The 14,519-nt window shown below is 41.4% G+C and overlaps 1 protein-coding gene across 8 annotated transcripts in view; it reads right to left on the reverse strand.

The window, feature by feature from the left end:
* The window catches only part of UBE4A (ubiquitination factor E4A), a 40,785-nt gene extending 29,975 nt beyond the window's left edge, over positions 1-10,810 (reverse strand). Inside the window, exons 1-6 of one of the 8 annotated variants that reach the window (XM_031652916.1) lie at positions 10,685-10,786; positions 8,281-8,472; positions 5,508-5,638; positions 5,082-5,107; positions 4,261-4,422; positions 317-490 (exon numbers count right to left, since the gene is read on the reverse strand). In XM_031652916.1, coding sequence (XP_031508776.1) covers positions 317-490; positions 4,261-4,381 — 295 coding nt within the window. In that variant the 5' untranslated portion in view covers positions 4,382-4,422; positions 5,082-5,107; positions 5,508-5,638; positions 8,281-8,472; positions 10,685-10,786. Of the gene's footprint in view, positions 1-316; positions 491-4,260; positions 4,423-5,081; positions 5,108-5,507; positions 5,639-8,280; positions 8,473-10,684 lie in introns of all 8 variants that reach the window. The other 7 variants (XM_031652915.1, XM_031652918.1, XM_031652919.1 and 4 more) reach the window with 7 other exon arrangements.
* Positions 10,811-14,519: the final 3,709 nt, after the last annotated feature.

Genomic DNA, 14,519 nt, shown 5'->3' on the forward strand with positions numbered 1-14,519 from the left:
CCATCTGAAAATTTAGGTTACCTCTGAGAAGGAAATCAGTTTGGCTACCATTCCATGTCCCTTTTAAGGTAGTAAAGGCAAGTAGCTATATAGTGCAGTCAGTATTGAAACGGGAACAACAGATCTGTGTCTAAATACTGTTTTTAGATCATACCAAAAGCTTCATTGAAATATAAAACCTGAGTTTCAGGGAGTGCAGTGAGTAGGTTTGTATCTAACCATTAGCTGTAATCGGCTTCTAAGAGCAAGCCCCTAGCCCAAGTTCAAATAGGAAGGGTAGAATCATGAAGATATTGGCTACAAGTTTGTAACTCACTGTTGTCCAGAGTAATAAGGAAGATCCTTTGGATCATGTGATTGATGTTGAGTTGCTCACATATTTCTTGCTGTGATCGGAAGGAGCGGCTAATCTCAGCCACAGAGTAATCGAATTCATCCAGGCTCTCTGACACGCTATTATCCGAGTCATCTGGGCTAGCTGGGAGTTCATCTGCCAGAAAATGTATACTGTTAAATGTTACACCCCTTTCTTTAAGAGAGAATCAAGCATACTACCAAAAATAATAAATGTAACCAAGAGGATGACAATTTTGGATGTAAAACAAGCTAATCATCTAATTAGTGAACATCTCAAGTCAGGGAAGTTAAGTATAGGGTTTTGAAATTCCTGGCTATAAATCCTACCACATTTTACAAAGCAAAAGTTTTATTTCTATCCATAATTATACTCCACACTGCCAGAAATAGCAATATGTTATCTTCTTTACAGAATCCTAGTGAACAAAGAATTACCTAATAGATCAAAATGCCTTTAATTATTTTAAATGTATGGCTTTTCTCCCTGATTTTAAGAGATCACATTTGTTTTAATAGTTCTTAACTGTACAGAAAAATATAGTAGAGAAAGTCTCCTGAACCAATTCCCTAAAGATACTTAACACTGTTCAAGAATTTTTTTCTATTCTGGTGCTAATATTCATTACTATCTTTTAAATTTTTTTAAAAAATGGGACACTATACATAGCTGTTTTCAGCTTGCCTCTTAATCAGCACCAACGCCTTTCCTTGTTAGGTCATTTAGAGGCCTACCTCATTCTTTTTAATGGCTGTATTGTATCACATCTCTTGCATGCCCTGTGATTTAAGTAGCTACTTTCCAACTGATGAACAATAGGGTTGTTTCTAATATTTCATGATTTTAAATACTGCACTGAATACAACTTAACTCTTTTTGTTTACTTGTATGAGTATTTCTACAGGATAAATTCACAGTAGCAGAACTGCTAGATCAAAGAGCTCGAACATTTAAAAAGTTAACATTTACTGCCAGGCACGGTGGCTCACGCCTATAATCCCAGCACTTTGGGAGGCCAAGGTGGGCGGATCACGAGGTCAGGAGATTGAGACCATCCTGGCTAACATGGTGAAACCCTATCTCTACTAAAAAATACAAAAAATTAGCCAGGTATGGTGGCACACACCTGTAGTCCCAGCTACTTGGGAGGCTGAGGCAGCAGAATCACTTAAACCCGGGAGGCAGAGGTTGCAGTGAGCCGAGATTGTGCCACTGCCCTCCAGCCTGGGTGACAGAGCGAGACTTCATCTCAAAAAAAAAAAAAGTTAACATTTACTACCAAGTTACCCTCAAACTGTTCTGATTTGCATGCAAACCCAACAGTATATAAGAGAGTGCCTGTTTGAATCGTCACACATTTTATAGGTAAAAAAACTATTTAATGGTTGTTTTAATTGGCATTTCTCTAATGATTGATGATAATAAATTATTTATTTATTTATTTATTTATTTATTTATTTATTGAGACAGAGTCTCGCTCTGCCGCCCAGGCTGGAGTGCAGTGGCCGGATCTCAGCTCACTGCAAGCTCCGCCTCCCGGGTTCCGGCCATTCTCCTGCCTCAGCCTCCTGAGTAGCTGGGACTACAGGCGCCCGCCACCTCGCCCGGCTAGTTTTTTGTATTTTTAAAGTAGAGACGGGGTTTCACCGTGTCAGCCAGGATGGTCTCGATCTCCTGACCTCGTGATCCGCCCGTCTCGGCCTCCCAAAGTGCTGAGATTACAGGCTTGAGCCACCGCGCCCGGCCGATAATAAATTTTTTAATCATTTGGTTATAAGTTGTCTGTCACATCTTTTGTACCTTTTTTTTCTTTCTTGTTCCTCTTTTCTTATTGATGAAATTCCTTCTATTTTTATTTTTATTTTTTTAAAAAAATTTCTGTCCTCAAAATCTGCTCCCATCCTTTGATTTTTTTTTTTTTTTTTTTTGAGATGGAGTCTCACTCTGTCGCCCAGGCTGGAGTGCAGTGGTGTGATCTTGGCTCACTGCAACCTCCGCCTCCCAGGTTCAAGCGATTCTCCTGCCTCAGCCAAGTAGTTGGGTCTACAGGCGCCCACCACCACACCTGGCTAATTTTAGTAATTTTAGCAGAGATGGGGTTTTACCATGTTGGCCAGCCTGATCTCAAACTCCTGACCTCAGGCGATCCGCCCACCTCGGCCTCCCAAAACGCTGGGATTATAGGCGCCTGCCATCACGCCCGGCTAATTTTTATCTTTAGTAGAGATGGGGTTTTGTCATGTTGGCCAGGCTGGTCTCGAACTCCTGACCTCCAGTGATCTGCCCACCTAGGCCTCACAAAGAGCTGGGATTACAGGCGCGAGCCACTGTGCCCGGCCCCATCATTCATGTTGAATGACTACATAAAAGTAATGTGATTCACTATATGCCACATATGAGTCTGTATCTACTTTTCTCTATTGACAGAATGGTTACTCTGAAAGTCCAGGTAAAACTCTCTAAGTAAGAGTTGTTTCAGTGTGGTGAGTATAAGCTCAATATAGGAAGCCAAAGGTTTTGGCAAAGTACTAATTGCTAGTGGAAACAGGTTGGCTCTGGTGGCATGATAAACTCAGTGTAAACAAACTAAGATGAAGAGGTGCCAAAATAGTAACAGAAGGGCATGTGCCTGCAATGCTTCCAACTCTAGCCAGATTTATGTCTGTTTATAGCCAGAAGGACAAGCGTTCTGTTGCTCAGCTGCTATACTGTTGAGTTCTTCTCTGACCTCCAATGGTGACAGAAGCTAAGAATCTGTTTGGCAAAATTTCCCTCAGCCACATACTCATAAATCATACTTTCTCATTCCTTATTTTTCCTATTTTTCACTCTGCTTTCTCCCCTACAATCTTCTAAACCAGTTTCCCATTCTGGGCCTGTATCATAGAATTCTGGGAGAGATTTCAGAGACTGAAAATATCATGTTAAAAAAAAATCAACATTGACTTTGTTTTTCCCTTGCATCAATCACTCATCTGTCTTGCTTTTACCTCTTTTTTCTTCAGCCCTTTCTGAAAGGCCAAAAGTCAGCTATGCACCTGAATGTTTTTTTAAAAAAATAAACAAAGGGAAAATGCAAACACTTCTCCTTCTCTCAAAAGAAAAACACTATTATTCTTTTCAGAGAGAGAAGGGGAGCAATTTCTGGTTTGAAAGATTGTGAATATCTCCAGAAGACTAACATATTTGAGAAAAATCCTAATTCTTCTAGTGTATATGCTCCTTATAGGAGGAAGCTGGACTTGATTTTAAATTTGGTCCCAGAAAGAAAACCATTTTTTCTGATTAGTGAGATGTTATTCTGATTTTTTTCACAGTAAGGCTAAGGATCAGATTTTTTAAAAGTCTGTCCTAGCAGGACTAAGCTACAAACGATGCCACTCACTGGAATAGAAGAAGCACTTTGCTTGGGAGGGCCTTTGAAGTGCTGAGCTTAAGAACAAGTCTCATTTGCCTACAGGTCAAAAAAGCTTTTATAGTTCTTCCTTTTACATCTACTTTCTATAGCTGCACATGACTTGCTTTCTACACCTACACTTACCACCTCAGTGTCCTATGTTAAAAACATTTATTTAAATAGCTTTTACTCGGTGATTTTTTTTTTCTTTTAAAGAAAACAGCCTGACAGCTTTGGGATCACAACTGGCATCTGTTACTATGGAACCACCTGTTATCTGGTCTCTTTTTGCACAGTGGAGAGGACAGGGGAGGGGAGGGACTCAAAACAAAACCAACAACAAAAATGAACAAACAAAAAACCCCAATTTCTGCTCTAAACAAACAAACAAAAACCAACTTTTGTCCCAAACTTAAATTCCAATTGCAATTAAGGACTCAAAGAAACGTAATTTGGGAAGACCCCATTCTAGGTCATCTTATCTCCTGCTATTGGCTCCTCTACTTACCAGATTGTTGCTTCAGCTGCTCTTTTTGGATTGCCGCAAACTGTTTGGCATCAGCCAGGGAGCCAAAAAGAGCAGCAAAGGGGTTACTTGAGATGTTGTTGTTATTCTCCTGGTCTGTCATTTCACTTTAAGGTATCCTCCATCCAGACCTAGGGGGAGGGGCTGTTCAAAGGACAGGTATGAGACACAAGAGGGCAGATAACACAATAGCTGTAATATACCCGTGGTTGTTTCTTTTCCCATTTCTCAAATACAACACATTTAAAAAGACTTTGGGTTAAGATTTTCCAATTCCTGTCCCCAAACTCAAGATGTTTTTGGCAAAATGGTTACAAACCTACCAGCTGGACTCGTTGGCTTGATTTGGGGATAGCTAAAACTAAAAAGTCTAAAACATGTTCAGCTGGAATGCATTTATCTGTTTTTTTTTTTTTTTTTTTTTTTTTTGAGACGGAGTCTCGCTCTGTCGCCCAGGCTGGAGTGCAGTGGCCGGATCTCAGCTCACTGCAAGCTCCGCCTCCCGGGTTTACGCCATTCTCCTGCCTCAGCCTCCCGAGTAGCTGGGACTACAGGCGCCCGCCACCTCGCCCGGCTAGTTTTTTTTGTATTTTTTAGTAGAGACGGGGTTTCACCGTGTTAGCCAGGATGGTCTCGATCTCCTGACCTCGTGATCCGCCCATCTCGGCCTCCCAAAGTGCTGGGATTACAGGCTTGAGCCACCGCGCCCGGCCGCATTTATCTGTTGATATGCTTTCATTTGCTATACCTTTAAGAAAATAGGTTAAGTGGAAAGAATTATTGAAGTCAAAGAGAGAACTCACCTATTAATTGTAATAACAATGTGGCACTGAAAAATAATAAGATAAGAATTATGGGTTTCCCAAGAATTATTAAGCTGGCAGTCTAGTTCTCATTCACTGGGGTGAGGACAAGGCACTTCTACGACTTGGGGCTGGGGCTGAAAATTCCTCAGCTACATATAAATTAAGTAAAAGCCATGTCTTAGATTTGGACTCTGGCAATCAGGTCTGGAAGCAGTTTAGCTGTATGTTGTGGGTTTTTAACATAGATTAAGCAATCTATTTATTTCTAGGCTTAAAAATACTGATATTTCTTCCATTAAAAATTAAATGGTCTTTGCTTCATGCTATATCTAACCTTCACTGTTTACCTGATTTCTTAAAATAATACTGAAGAAACACAAATTTCAACGGTCAGGTCTACTGTGTAATATGAAATATATATACCTCAAAGGTGTTTAGTAGAGCTGACTGAGCCTGCATTCACACTCTTCTGATTACATTTCCTCATTCGAGACCAAGGGAACTCAGTGGCACAAAAGAATAAGCAGCGCTCCCTGAAAGGCTTTCTCCCCTTTCTGAAATTTTAAAGCCATGACATAGAAATATTAAATACAACTCTGAAAAGGGTGGGAAGAGACAAAGGGTATGAATGTTCTGCTCACAAGGATCTTGAACTGCTACAAGGACAGAGACCTTAGAAATAGCGGGGGTAGGGGTATAAAGGAAGAAAAAAAGAACATTTGATCTACCTTTAGTTTATTGAGGCAAGACTCCTCACAGGATCATATTAACAAAAGTTAATGTGGGCCAGGTGCAGTGGCTCATGCCTGCAATCCCAGTACCTTGGGAGGCTGAGGCAGGTGGATCACCTGAGGTCAGGAGTTCAAGACCAGCCTGGCCAACATGGTGAAACCCCATCTCTACTAAAACACGAAAATTAGCCGGGTGTGGTGGCTGGCAGGTGCCTGTAATCCCAGCTACTTGGGAGGTGGGAGGCTGAGGCAGGAGAATTGCTTGAACTCAGGAGGCAGAGGTTGCAGAGAGCCGAGATCACACCACTGCACTTCAACCTGGGTGACAGAGCGAGGCTTCGTCTCAAAAAAAAAAACAAAAAACCAAAAAAAACCCCCAAAACTAATGTGGTCGAAAAAGTTACCCTTATTTACCAGAAAAAGAGATGATTTATAACATTTCTTGACAATTCTGAGGCATCTTCAGCACCTGCTTCATGCTCCTCTGCCATTTTTTCCACACAAGAGCTAACGGCTAATTAGCTGTAATGACTTAGGCAGTCTAGTCTCCTCTCAGTGCAGCTCAAAGCTTTACTTCAAGGAATTTAACTGTTATTTGGATTTTTAGTAGAGATGGGGTATCATCATGTTGGCCAGGCTGGTCTTGAACTCCTGACCTCAAGTGATCCTCCCACCTTGGCCTCCCAAAGTGCTGGGATTATAGGCATGAGTCACTGCACTTAGCCTTCTGTAGTTTATTTTTTGCTATGTATATTTTATTTATTTATTTGAGACGGAGTCTCGCTCTGTCGCCCAGGCTGGAGTGCAGTGGCCGGACCTCAGCTCGCTGCAAGCTCCGCCTCCCGGGTTTACGCCATTCTCCTGCCTCAGCCTCCCGAGCAGCTGGGACTACAGGCGCCCGCCACCTCGCCTGGCTAATTTTTTGTATTTTTTAGTAGAGACAGGGTTTCACCATGTTAGCCAGGATGGTCTTGATCTCCTGACCTCGTGATCCACCCATCTCGGCCTCCCAAAGTGCTGGGATTACAGGCGTGAGCCACCGTGCCCAGCCTGCTATGTATATTTTAGTCAAGCTTAATAATGTAAAAAGGGAAAGATACCATATTTAGTATTGAAATTAATGAGGGGGCTTTTCCCCATGTAATTACTGCATAGGTTTAATTATTTCCTCTAGTAAATGTAAAACCACCAAGAATTGTCTTATTGTTAGCTGACCACCCTTCTACTTCCATCCTAAAATACCTCAAATTCCAGAGGTATTTTTAAAAAGTATACTGAGCTTTTGTTATTTTTCTCTCTAAAACATCACATTCATTTTTTCCTTTGGGTATCCACTCCACTCAATCCAGAAGAGGTTGACCAGTTCAGAAGGGGTTGACTTCACCCACTAGCCCCAGGAATGAACATACAAGTCTGGCTGGGCTAAAAAGAATACAGCATTTTCCGGCCAAAGCAATTGATCCAGGAGTGGGCAAAAGACACTATGGAGGCCTAACAGAGTCAATGAATACCAGCTTCATGACTTCAGTTGAACCTACAGAAAAGTGAGTTTTTTCCTGCTTGAGTTGCTAGGCTGGTAAGTTAGAGTTGCCATCTTTACACCATTTAGAAAAGGCCTAGCCTAAAACTAAGGCAACATACACTAGAAAATAGAATTGAGAGATGGAAAGAGAAGTCTGGACTTTTCAGTTATAAAAACCAATAAAATTTACCTAAGTGCCTAAACCAGTTTGATGTTTTTTAAAACACAACTGAAAAGTGGCCAGATTATTACAAAGGACATGCATCACCTGCAACACATAAGCAGAAAGAAAGCTGAAAGCCAGGAATACAGCACATATGACAGAGAAGCTCTTAAGACTATCAAGAAGGCCGGGCACAGTGGCTCATGCCTATAATCCCAGCACTTTGGGAGGCCAAGGCGGGCAGATCATGAGGTTAGGAGTTCGAGACCAGCCTGACCAACATGGTGAAACCCCATCTCTACTAAAAACACAAAAAAATGTAGCCAGGTGTGGTGGCGTGCACCTGTAATCCCAGCTACTCAGGAGGCTGAGGCAGGAGAATGGCTTGAACCTGGGAGGCAGAGGTCGCAGTGAGCCAAGATCATGCCACTGCACTCCAGCCTAGGCAACAGAGGGAAACTGTCTCAAAAAAAAAAAAAAAAAAAAAAGACTACCAAGATAAACAAGAAGAATTTATCACCATAAATTGCATTACTTCCTTCTTTCTCCATACTATACTGTTGCACTGTATAAAGAAGCTAGCTTTCTACATTTTACCTCTACTTTTACTAGGAGTTTAAACTTTCTGCATTGTATTTCTAAGCAGATCTTCTGCATTGCTAGGCTGTAAGCTCTTCTGATTACATGTTCATATCTGATTATTCTCTCTTCTGTGTCTAGCATTATACATCACAATCACACAATCCTAAATAAGTAGTTATTGAATGGCTTCAATCTTACACGTAGTTCTTTCTGAACTCCTTGTAATCAACAGCATCACCGTGACCATGATCCTACTTCAAGGTAAGGGCTTTACTACTTGTCTTAGGTTGCAGTGGAAGGTCAAGCTACCAGGCTAGACGCTGGTTCTTTGGTATCTTGGCATGTGTAGAATGGTGGATGGAAATAAGTCTCTGTTGTCATCTGTACTATCTGTGAAAAACAAAAAGGTTCTCACCTACCTTTCACTAAGCTCATCTTTTTCACAGGTACGTCAAATCTGTGTACAAACTTTAGATTTGTTCAATGCACTTACCAAAGTAAATAAGAGTACCTAGATAATCACCCACTCTAAAGGTCTGATAAAATGAAACCTAAATATTTTGTTTAATATTCAATAATGTCACTCGGGATTTATAATCTCCTATTTTCAGGGCCGGGTGCAATATGTCATGCCTGTAATTCCAGCACTTTGGGAGGCCAAGGTGGACAGATTACTTGAAGTCAGAAGTTTGAGACCAGCCTGGCCAATGTGGTGAAACCCTACTAAAAGTGATTACAGGCGCACACCACCACGCCTTAGCCAGGCTGTAATCCCAGTTACTTGGGAGGCTGAGGCAGGAGAATCACTTTAAACTGGGAGATGGAGGTTGCCATGAGCTGAGATCATGCCACTGCACTCCAGAGCAGAGCCTGGGCGACACAGTCAGACTCTGTCCCCCCCACAAAAAAAAAATATATATATATATATACACACACACACACATATATATGTGTATATGTATGTGTATATATATACACGTGTGTGTGTGCATATATACACACATATATATGTATGCATATTTTTTCCTATTTTCAACACCATACAGAGATACAACACTATCCTGTTGTCAGACACTTTGGGATGGTACAACTACCAATCCTTAGAAGCTTTTGGATTTGATTCTTTTAAAATATGTCCTCCTTGAAAACAAGTTTCACTCTGATATACCTGCTGCAAAGATCTATATCTATAATAGCTGTCCTACAAAATTCTGTCACCTCCTCCTGATTCAAGCTTTGTTTATGAATAGTACCACTAATCCTTTAAGACCATTGTCAGCTCTCATGAACACACAACTGTGTTAACATCAGACTTGGTTTTTTTTTTTTTTTGAGATGGAGTCTTGCTCTGTCGCCCAGGCTGGAGTGCAGTGGCACAATCTCGGCTCACTGCAAGCTCCGCCTCCCGGGTTCACGCCATTCTCCTGCCTCAGCCTCCCGAGTAGCTGGGACTACAGGCGCCCGCCACCACGCCCGGCTAATGTTTTGTATTTTTAGTAGACACGGGGTTTCACCGTGTTAGCCAGGATGGTCTCGATCTCCTGACCTCGTGATCCGCCCGCCTTGGCCTCCCAAAGTGCTGGGATTACAGGCATGAGCCACCGCGCCCGGCCGGTATTGTTTTTAAACAGAAATATCTGGAACACTTTGTAAAACTGGGATTGTCAAAATCAAGCTCTATCAAATCGTATCCTCCCATAAGGTCTGTGCCCTGGTAAATAATACATATATCATTTTAAAATAGAAATTAAAATATCAATTTAAAATATAAATTAAAAAACAATTTTCGTTGTTGCATGTTTCACCTAACACTATCAGGCCAGACGAATGTGGCAACAAAATTCCATCAACACATCTATCTGCAACCTAGAAGGATGTCAAGTCAAAAAGCAGACAGCAGTCCTTCTTGGATCCCATTTTATCGCAGGTGGGCTTCCACGTGACGCCAAAACAGTAAATGACAGCGAGACTAAACACATGCTTGCTCTCAGGGCATACAACTGAACCTAAAGGGAAGGCTCATCAAATATAAGGTCATGAGCCATGGTCACTCAATTTTAGAAGTGTCTTCCAAACCCAAGGAAACATGAAGCAGAGTGACCCAAGAGTTTTCTGAGGTGAACTCATCACCTGCCTTAAGAAATGTCAACACCCTGACGTATACATTCAACTGGTTTGCTTACGACTCGCGATTAATCTTATCTTCTTGGCATCTGCCTATTTGTTATCTATTCTTCATATTTGATCCTTCCATGTTCCATAAGGGATTCGCAGGAAGGAGGGAGATCCACCCGCCTGGGGCACGTTCTAGAGAAAGTAAGTCAAAGATAATGCAATGATAGCGCTCCGGCCTGTCCAGGAGGGGCTTGGTAAAGATGGGGACAGAAATGTACAGAGAGACATCAGAAGCTGGGGCACTGTAAGGGGTTCCAAATCAGACAGGGTCGAAGTTCAAGAAAGAGAAGGTGCCTGGTTAGGAAAGCACAGGAGAAGGAATTTGGAGAAGATAAGAGTGAACAGGCATTAAGTGGCATTGGACTAGCAGAAAATATCACAATGCAAAGTCAATGACCCCGTCCCCTGAAGCTATTGCCTGTCTTACCAGAGCCTGAAGGGCCAGCAGCGACGACACGACAGAATCTCAGCCGCCGAAAGGTTCCCACTTCCGACTCAGCACATCAACCGGAAGTTACGTCATCAACAAGCGCCGGGGTTTGTGGAAGTTCATTCCGCGCCGGAAGCACCGTGTGCAGGCTCACCCGGGGGACTGGCGCGCAAATCCGCCTACAGCGCATGCGCTAGCTGTATAGCTGCGGACTGGAGGCGGGGCGGAAGTGGCAGGAAGTGGCCTGGTGTCGGATTGTGGGGGCGGGAGTGGGTCCACCTGGCAGTGCACTTTGGAGTGTGGAATATGAGGCTGGGTTTTGGAAATCAGCGTACCGAGGGCAGATAAAACTGTGATCCCTGGCTCTGCTCGCAACCTCTGTTGGGGGTCTGCTCTCTTATTTTCCCACCAGTCCTATACCTTTTTGAAGCAGCTTCTGTTACTCTCTATTATTCAAAGGGATGACACTAATAGCAATAACAACTAAAAGTTTGTTATTGTGCTGTCTTCGGAGCAGTCTTTGGAGTGTGCTATCTTTGATTGGATTTCAGTTTTCTTCTCTGTGAAGTGGAGACGGTATACATCCTACAAGGTTGTTTTTGAGATACACATAAATGGCCGGGCACAGTGGCTCACGCCTGTAATCCCAGCACTTTGGGAGGCCGAGACGGGCGGATCACGAGGGCAAGAGATCAGGATACACATAAATAATAAAGGAAATAATTTTCAAGAGTTAAAAGCACCATGCAAGTGAAAATTCACAGAATGAGAGAAAATAGTTGCAACTCATATATCTGATAAAGGATTAATATCTAAAATATATAAAGAACTACAAGAACAAAAAAACCCCAAACAGTTCAGTTCAAAAAAGGGCAAAGGACTTGAATAGACATTTCTTCAAAGAAGATACATTCCAAGAGAATAACTATCCACTTGGTATCTGTGGGGGATTTGTTTCAGGACCCCCTGGGTACCAAAATCCATGGATACTCAAGTTCCTTATACAAAATGATGCAGTATTTGCATATAAACTATGCACATCCTCCTGTGTCATCCTAGAGATGACTAAGTCATCTCTAGATCACTTATAATACCTAATACAATGTAAATCTAAATAGTGTTGTATTGTTTAGGGAATAATGGCAAAAAGTCTGTACATGTTCAGTACAGATGAAATTTGTTTTGGAATATTTCCAATTCATGGTTGGTTGAATCCATAGATGGAGTCCACATATATGGAAGGCCAACTGTACAAATTGTGGATAAGCATATGAAAGAGTGCTCAACATCGCTCGTCTTTAGGGAAATGAGAATAAAACGTAATACCTACTAGGATGGCTATTATATATAAAAAAAGGAAAGTAATTGTTGGCAGATGTGGAGAAATGGAAACCCTATGCATTGCTCATGGCAACGTTAAATAGTCCAGACTTTTTGGAAAAACAGTTTGATGATTCCTCAAAAAGTTAAACATAGTATAACCATGTGATCAAGCAATTCCGCTTTGACATAGATGTTCAAAATAACTGAAAGCAGGAACTTAGATACTTGTATACCTATGTTTACAGTAGCATTATTCATAATAACCAAAAGGTGGAAACAACCCAGAATGTCCATCAACAGACGAATGCATAAACAAAATATGGTATATAGCTACAGATGACTTATTCAGCCTTGAAAAAGAATGAAGTTCTGATACATGCTGAAACACTGATGAACCTTGAAAACGTTATGCTAAGTGAAATGGGCCAGACAGAAAGGACTAAATACTGTTTGATTCAATTTATATGTGGTACCCAGAATAGGCACGTTCCTTGAGAGAGAAAGTATAATAGAGGTCACCAGGGATTGGAGTGAGAGGGGAATGTGAGTTATTTTCTAATGGGCACCAAGTTTCTGTTTAGGATGATGAAAAAGTTCTGAAATGGGTAGTGATGATGGCTACACATTGTGGATATATTTAATACCATTGAATGGTACATTTAAAAATAGTTAAAATGGGGTTGGGTGCAGTGGCTCATGCCTGTAATTCCAGCACTGTAGGAAGCCGAGGTGGGCAGATCACTTGAAGTCAGGAGTTCGAGACCAGCCTGGCCAACATAGTGAAACCCTGTCTCTACTAAAAATACAAAAATTAGCTGAGTGTGTTGATGTGCGCCTGTAATCTCAGCTACTTGGGAGGCTGAGGCAGGAGAATCACTTGAACTCGGGAGGCAGAGGTTGCAGTGAGCCGAGATTGTGCCACTGCACTAGAGTGCCTGGATGACAGAGTGAGACTCTGTCTCAAAAAAAAAAAAAAAAAAAAAGAAAAAAGAAAAAGAAAAAGATTAAAATGGTAAATTTTAGGTTATATATGTTTTACCACACACACACACACAAAAAGCCCTGGGCAATCTTAATGTGCCTACCACTGTTACAGTTCCTAAAGATACCGTAGTGAAAAAATATAAGTCTTTTCCTTCTTGGAGCTTATGATCTGGTAAGTTGGGTTGTAACAGCATTTAAAATTAATGGTCACAAGATGAATCATTCAATAATAGTTTTGGAATAACTGGGTAACTATCTGTATTTAAAGTTGGTTACTACATTAGATCTGACGCTAACATCAATTCAAGATGGGTCAAAGATGTAAATGCATAAAATAAAACCATAAAAATACTAGAGGAATTCATGGGGGAACTTTTAAAAAAGGATAATTTTAAAATGGAGGAAGACTTTCTAAATATGAAACATAACCTAGAGGTCATAAGAGACCAGTGAATTCTACTACATGCAAATATTTATAAAGTGTGCATGAAAAACTAACCATAAGCAAAGTTAAAAAACACATAAAGTTGGAAAAAGACTTGCAACTAATATCACAAAAGACCTAGTTTCCCAAATATGTAACGGGTTAGTGTAAGTCAGTAAGAAAAAGACCAAAGATGTGAACTTACATATCATGAGAAGGAAAAACAAATGGTTTACTCCAGTTTTTTTTTTGAGATGGGGTTTCACTCTTGTTGCCCAAGCTAGAGTGCAAATGGTGCAATCTTGGCTCACTGCAGCCTCCACCTCCCAGGTTCAAACAATTCTCCTGCCTCAGCCTCCTGAGTAGCTGGGATTACAGGTACCCACCACCACACCCAGCTTATTTTTTGTATTTTTAGTAGAGACAGGGTTTCGCCATGTTGGCTAGGCTGGTCTCGAACTACTGGCCTCAGGTGATCCGCCCGCCTTGGCCTCCCAAAGTGCTGGGATTACAGGTGTGAGCCACCACACCCAGCCTCCAATTTTTAATAAGAAAAATGTAAACTAAAATTATAGTGAGAGGCCATTCAGGTTGGCATGATTCAAAAGGTTAATAATACACTGTTGGAACATGTGTGGAATAACAGGCACTTTTGTTTATTGTTATTGGTAGTATATATTGGTACAACCTGGCTGGGTACAGTAGCTCACACCTGTAATCCCAGCACTTTGGGAGGATGAGGTGGGAGGATCACTTGACCCCAAGAGTTTGAGACTGGCTTGAGCAACATAGTGAGACCCTGTCTCTATATTAAAAAAAAAATTAAACAATTAGCTGGATATAGTGGCACACGCCTGAAATCTCAGCTACTCAGGAGGCTGAAGTAGGAGAATTGCTTGAGCCTGGGCAGTCGAGGCTGCAGTGAGCCAATGTCATGCCACTGCACTCCAGCCTGAGCAACAGAGCAAGACCCTGTCATACCTGTGTGTGTATATATATACACACACACACTTGTGTCATATATATATACTTGTGTGTATGTGTGTTGTGTTTACAACTGCTATAAAGTGAAATTTGGCAATAGATAATAAAATTAAAAAT

The sequence above is a fragment of the Papio anubis genome, chromosome 12 (genome assembly GCF_008728515.1).
Source record: "Papio anubis isolate 15944 chromosome 12, Panubis1.0, whole genome shotgun sequence".
Taxonomy (NCBI): Eukaryota; Metazoa; Chordata; class Mammalia; order Primates; family Cercopithecidae; genus Papio; species Papio anubis.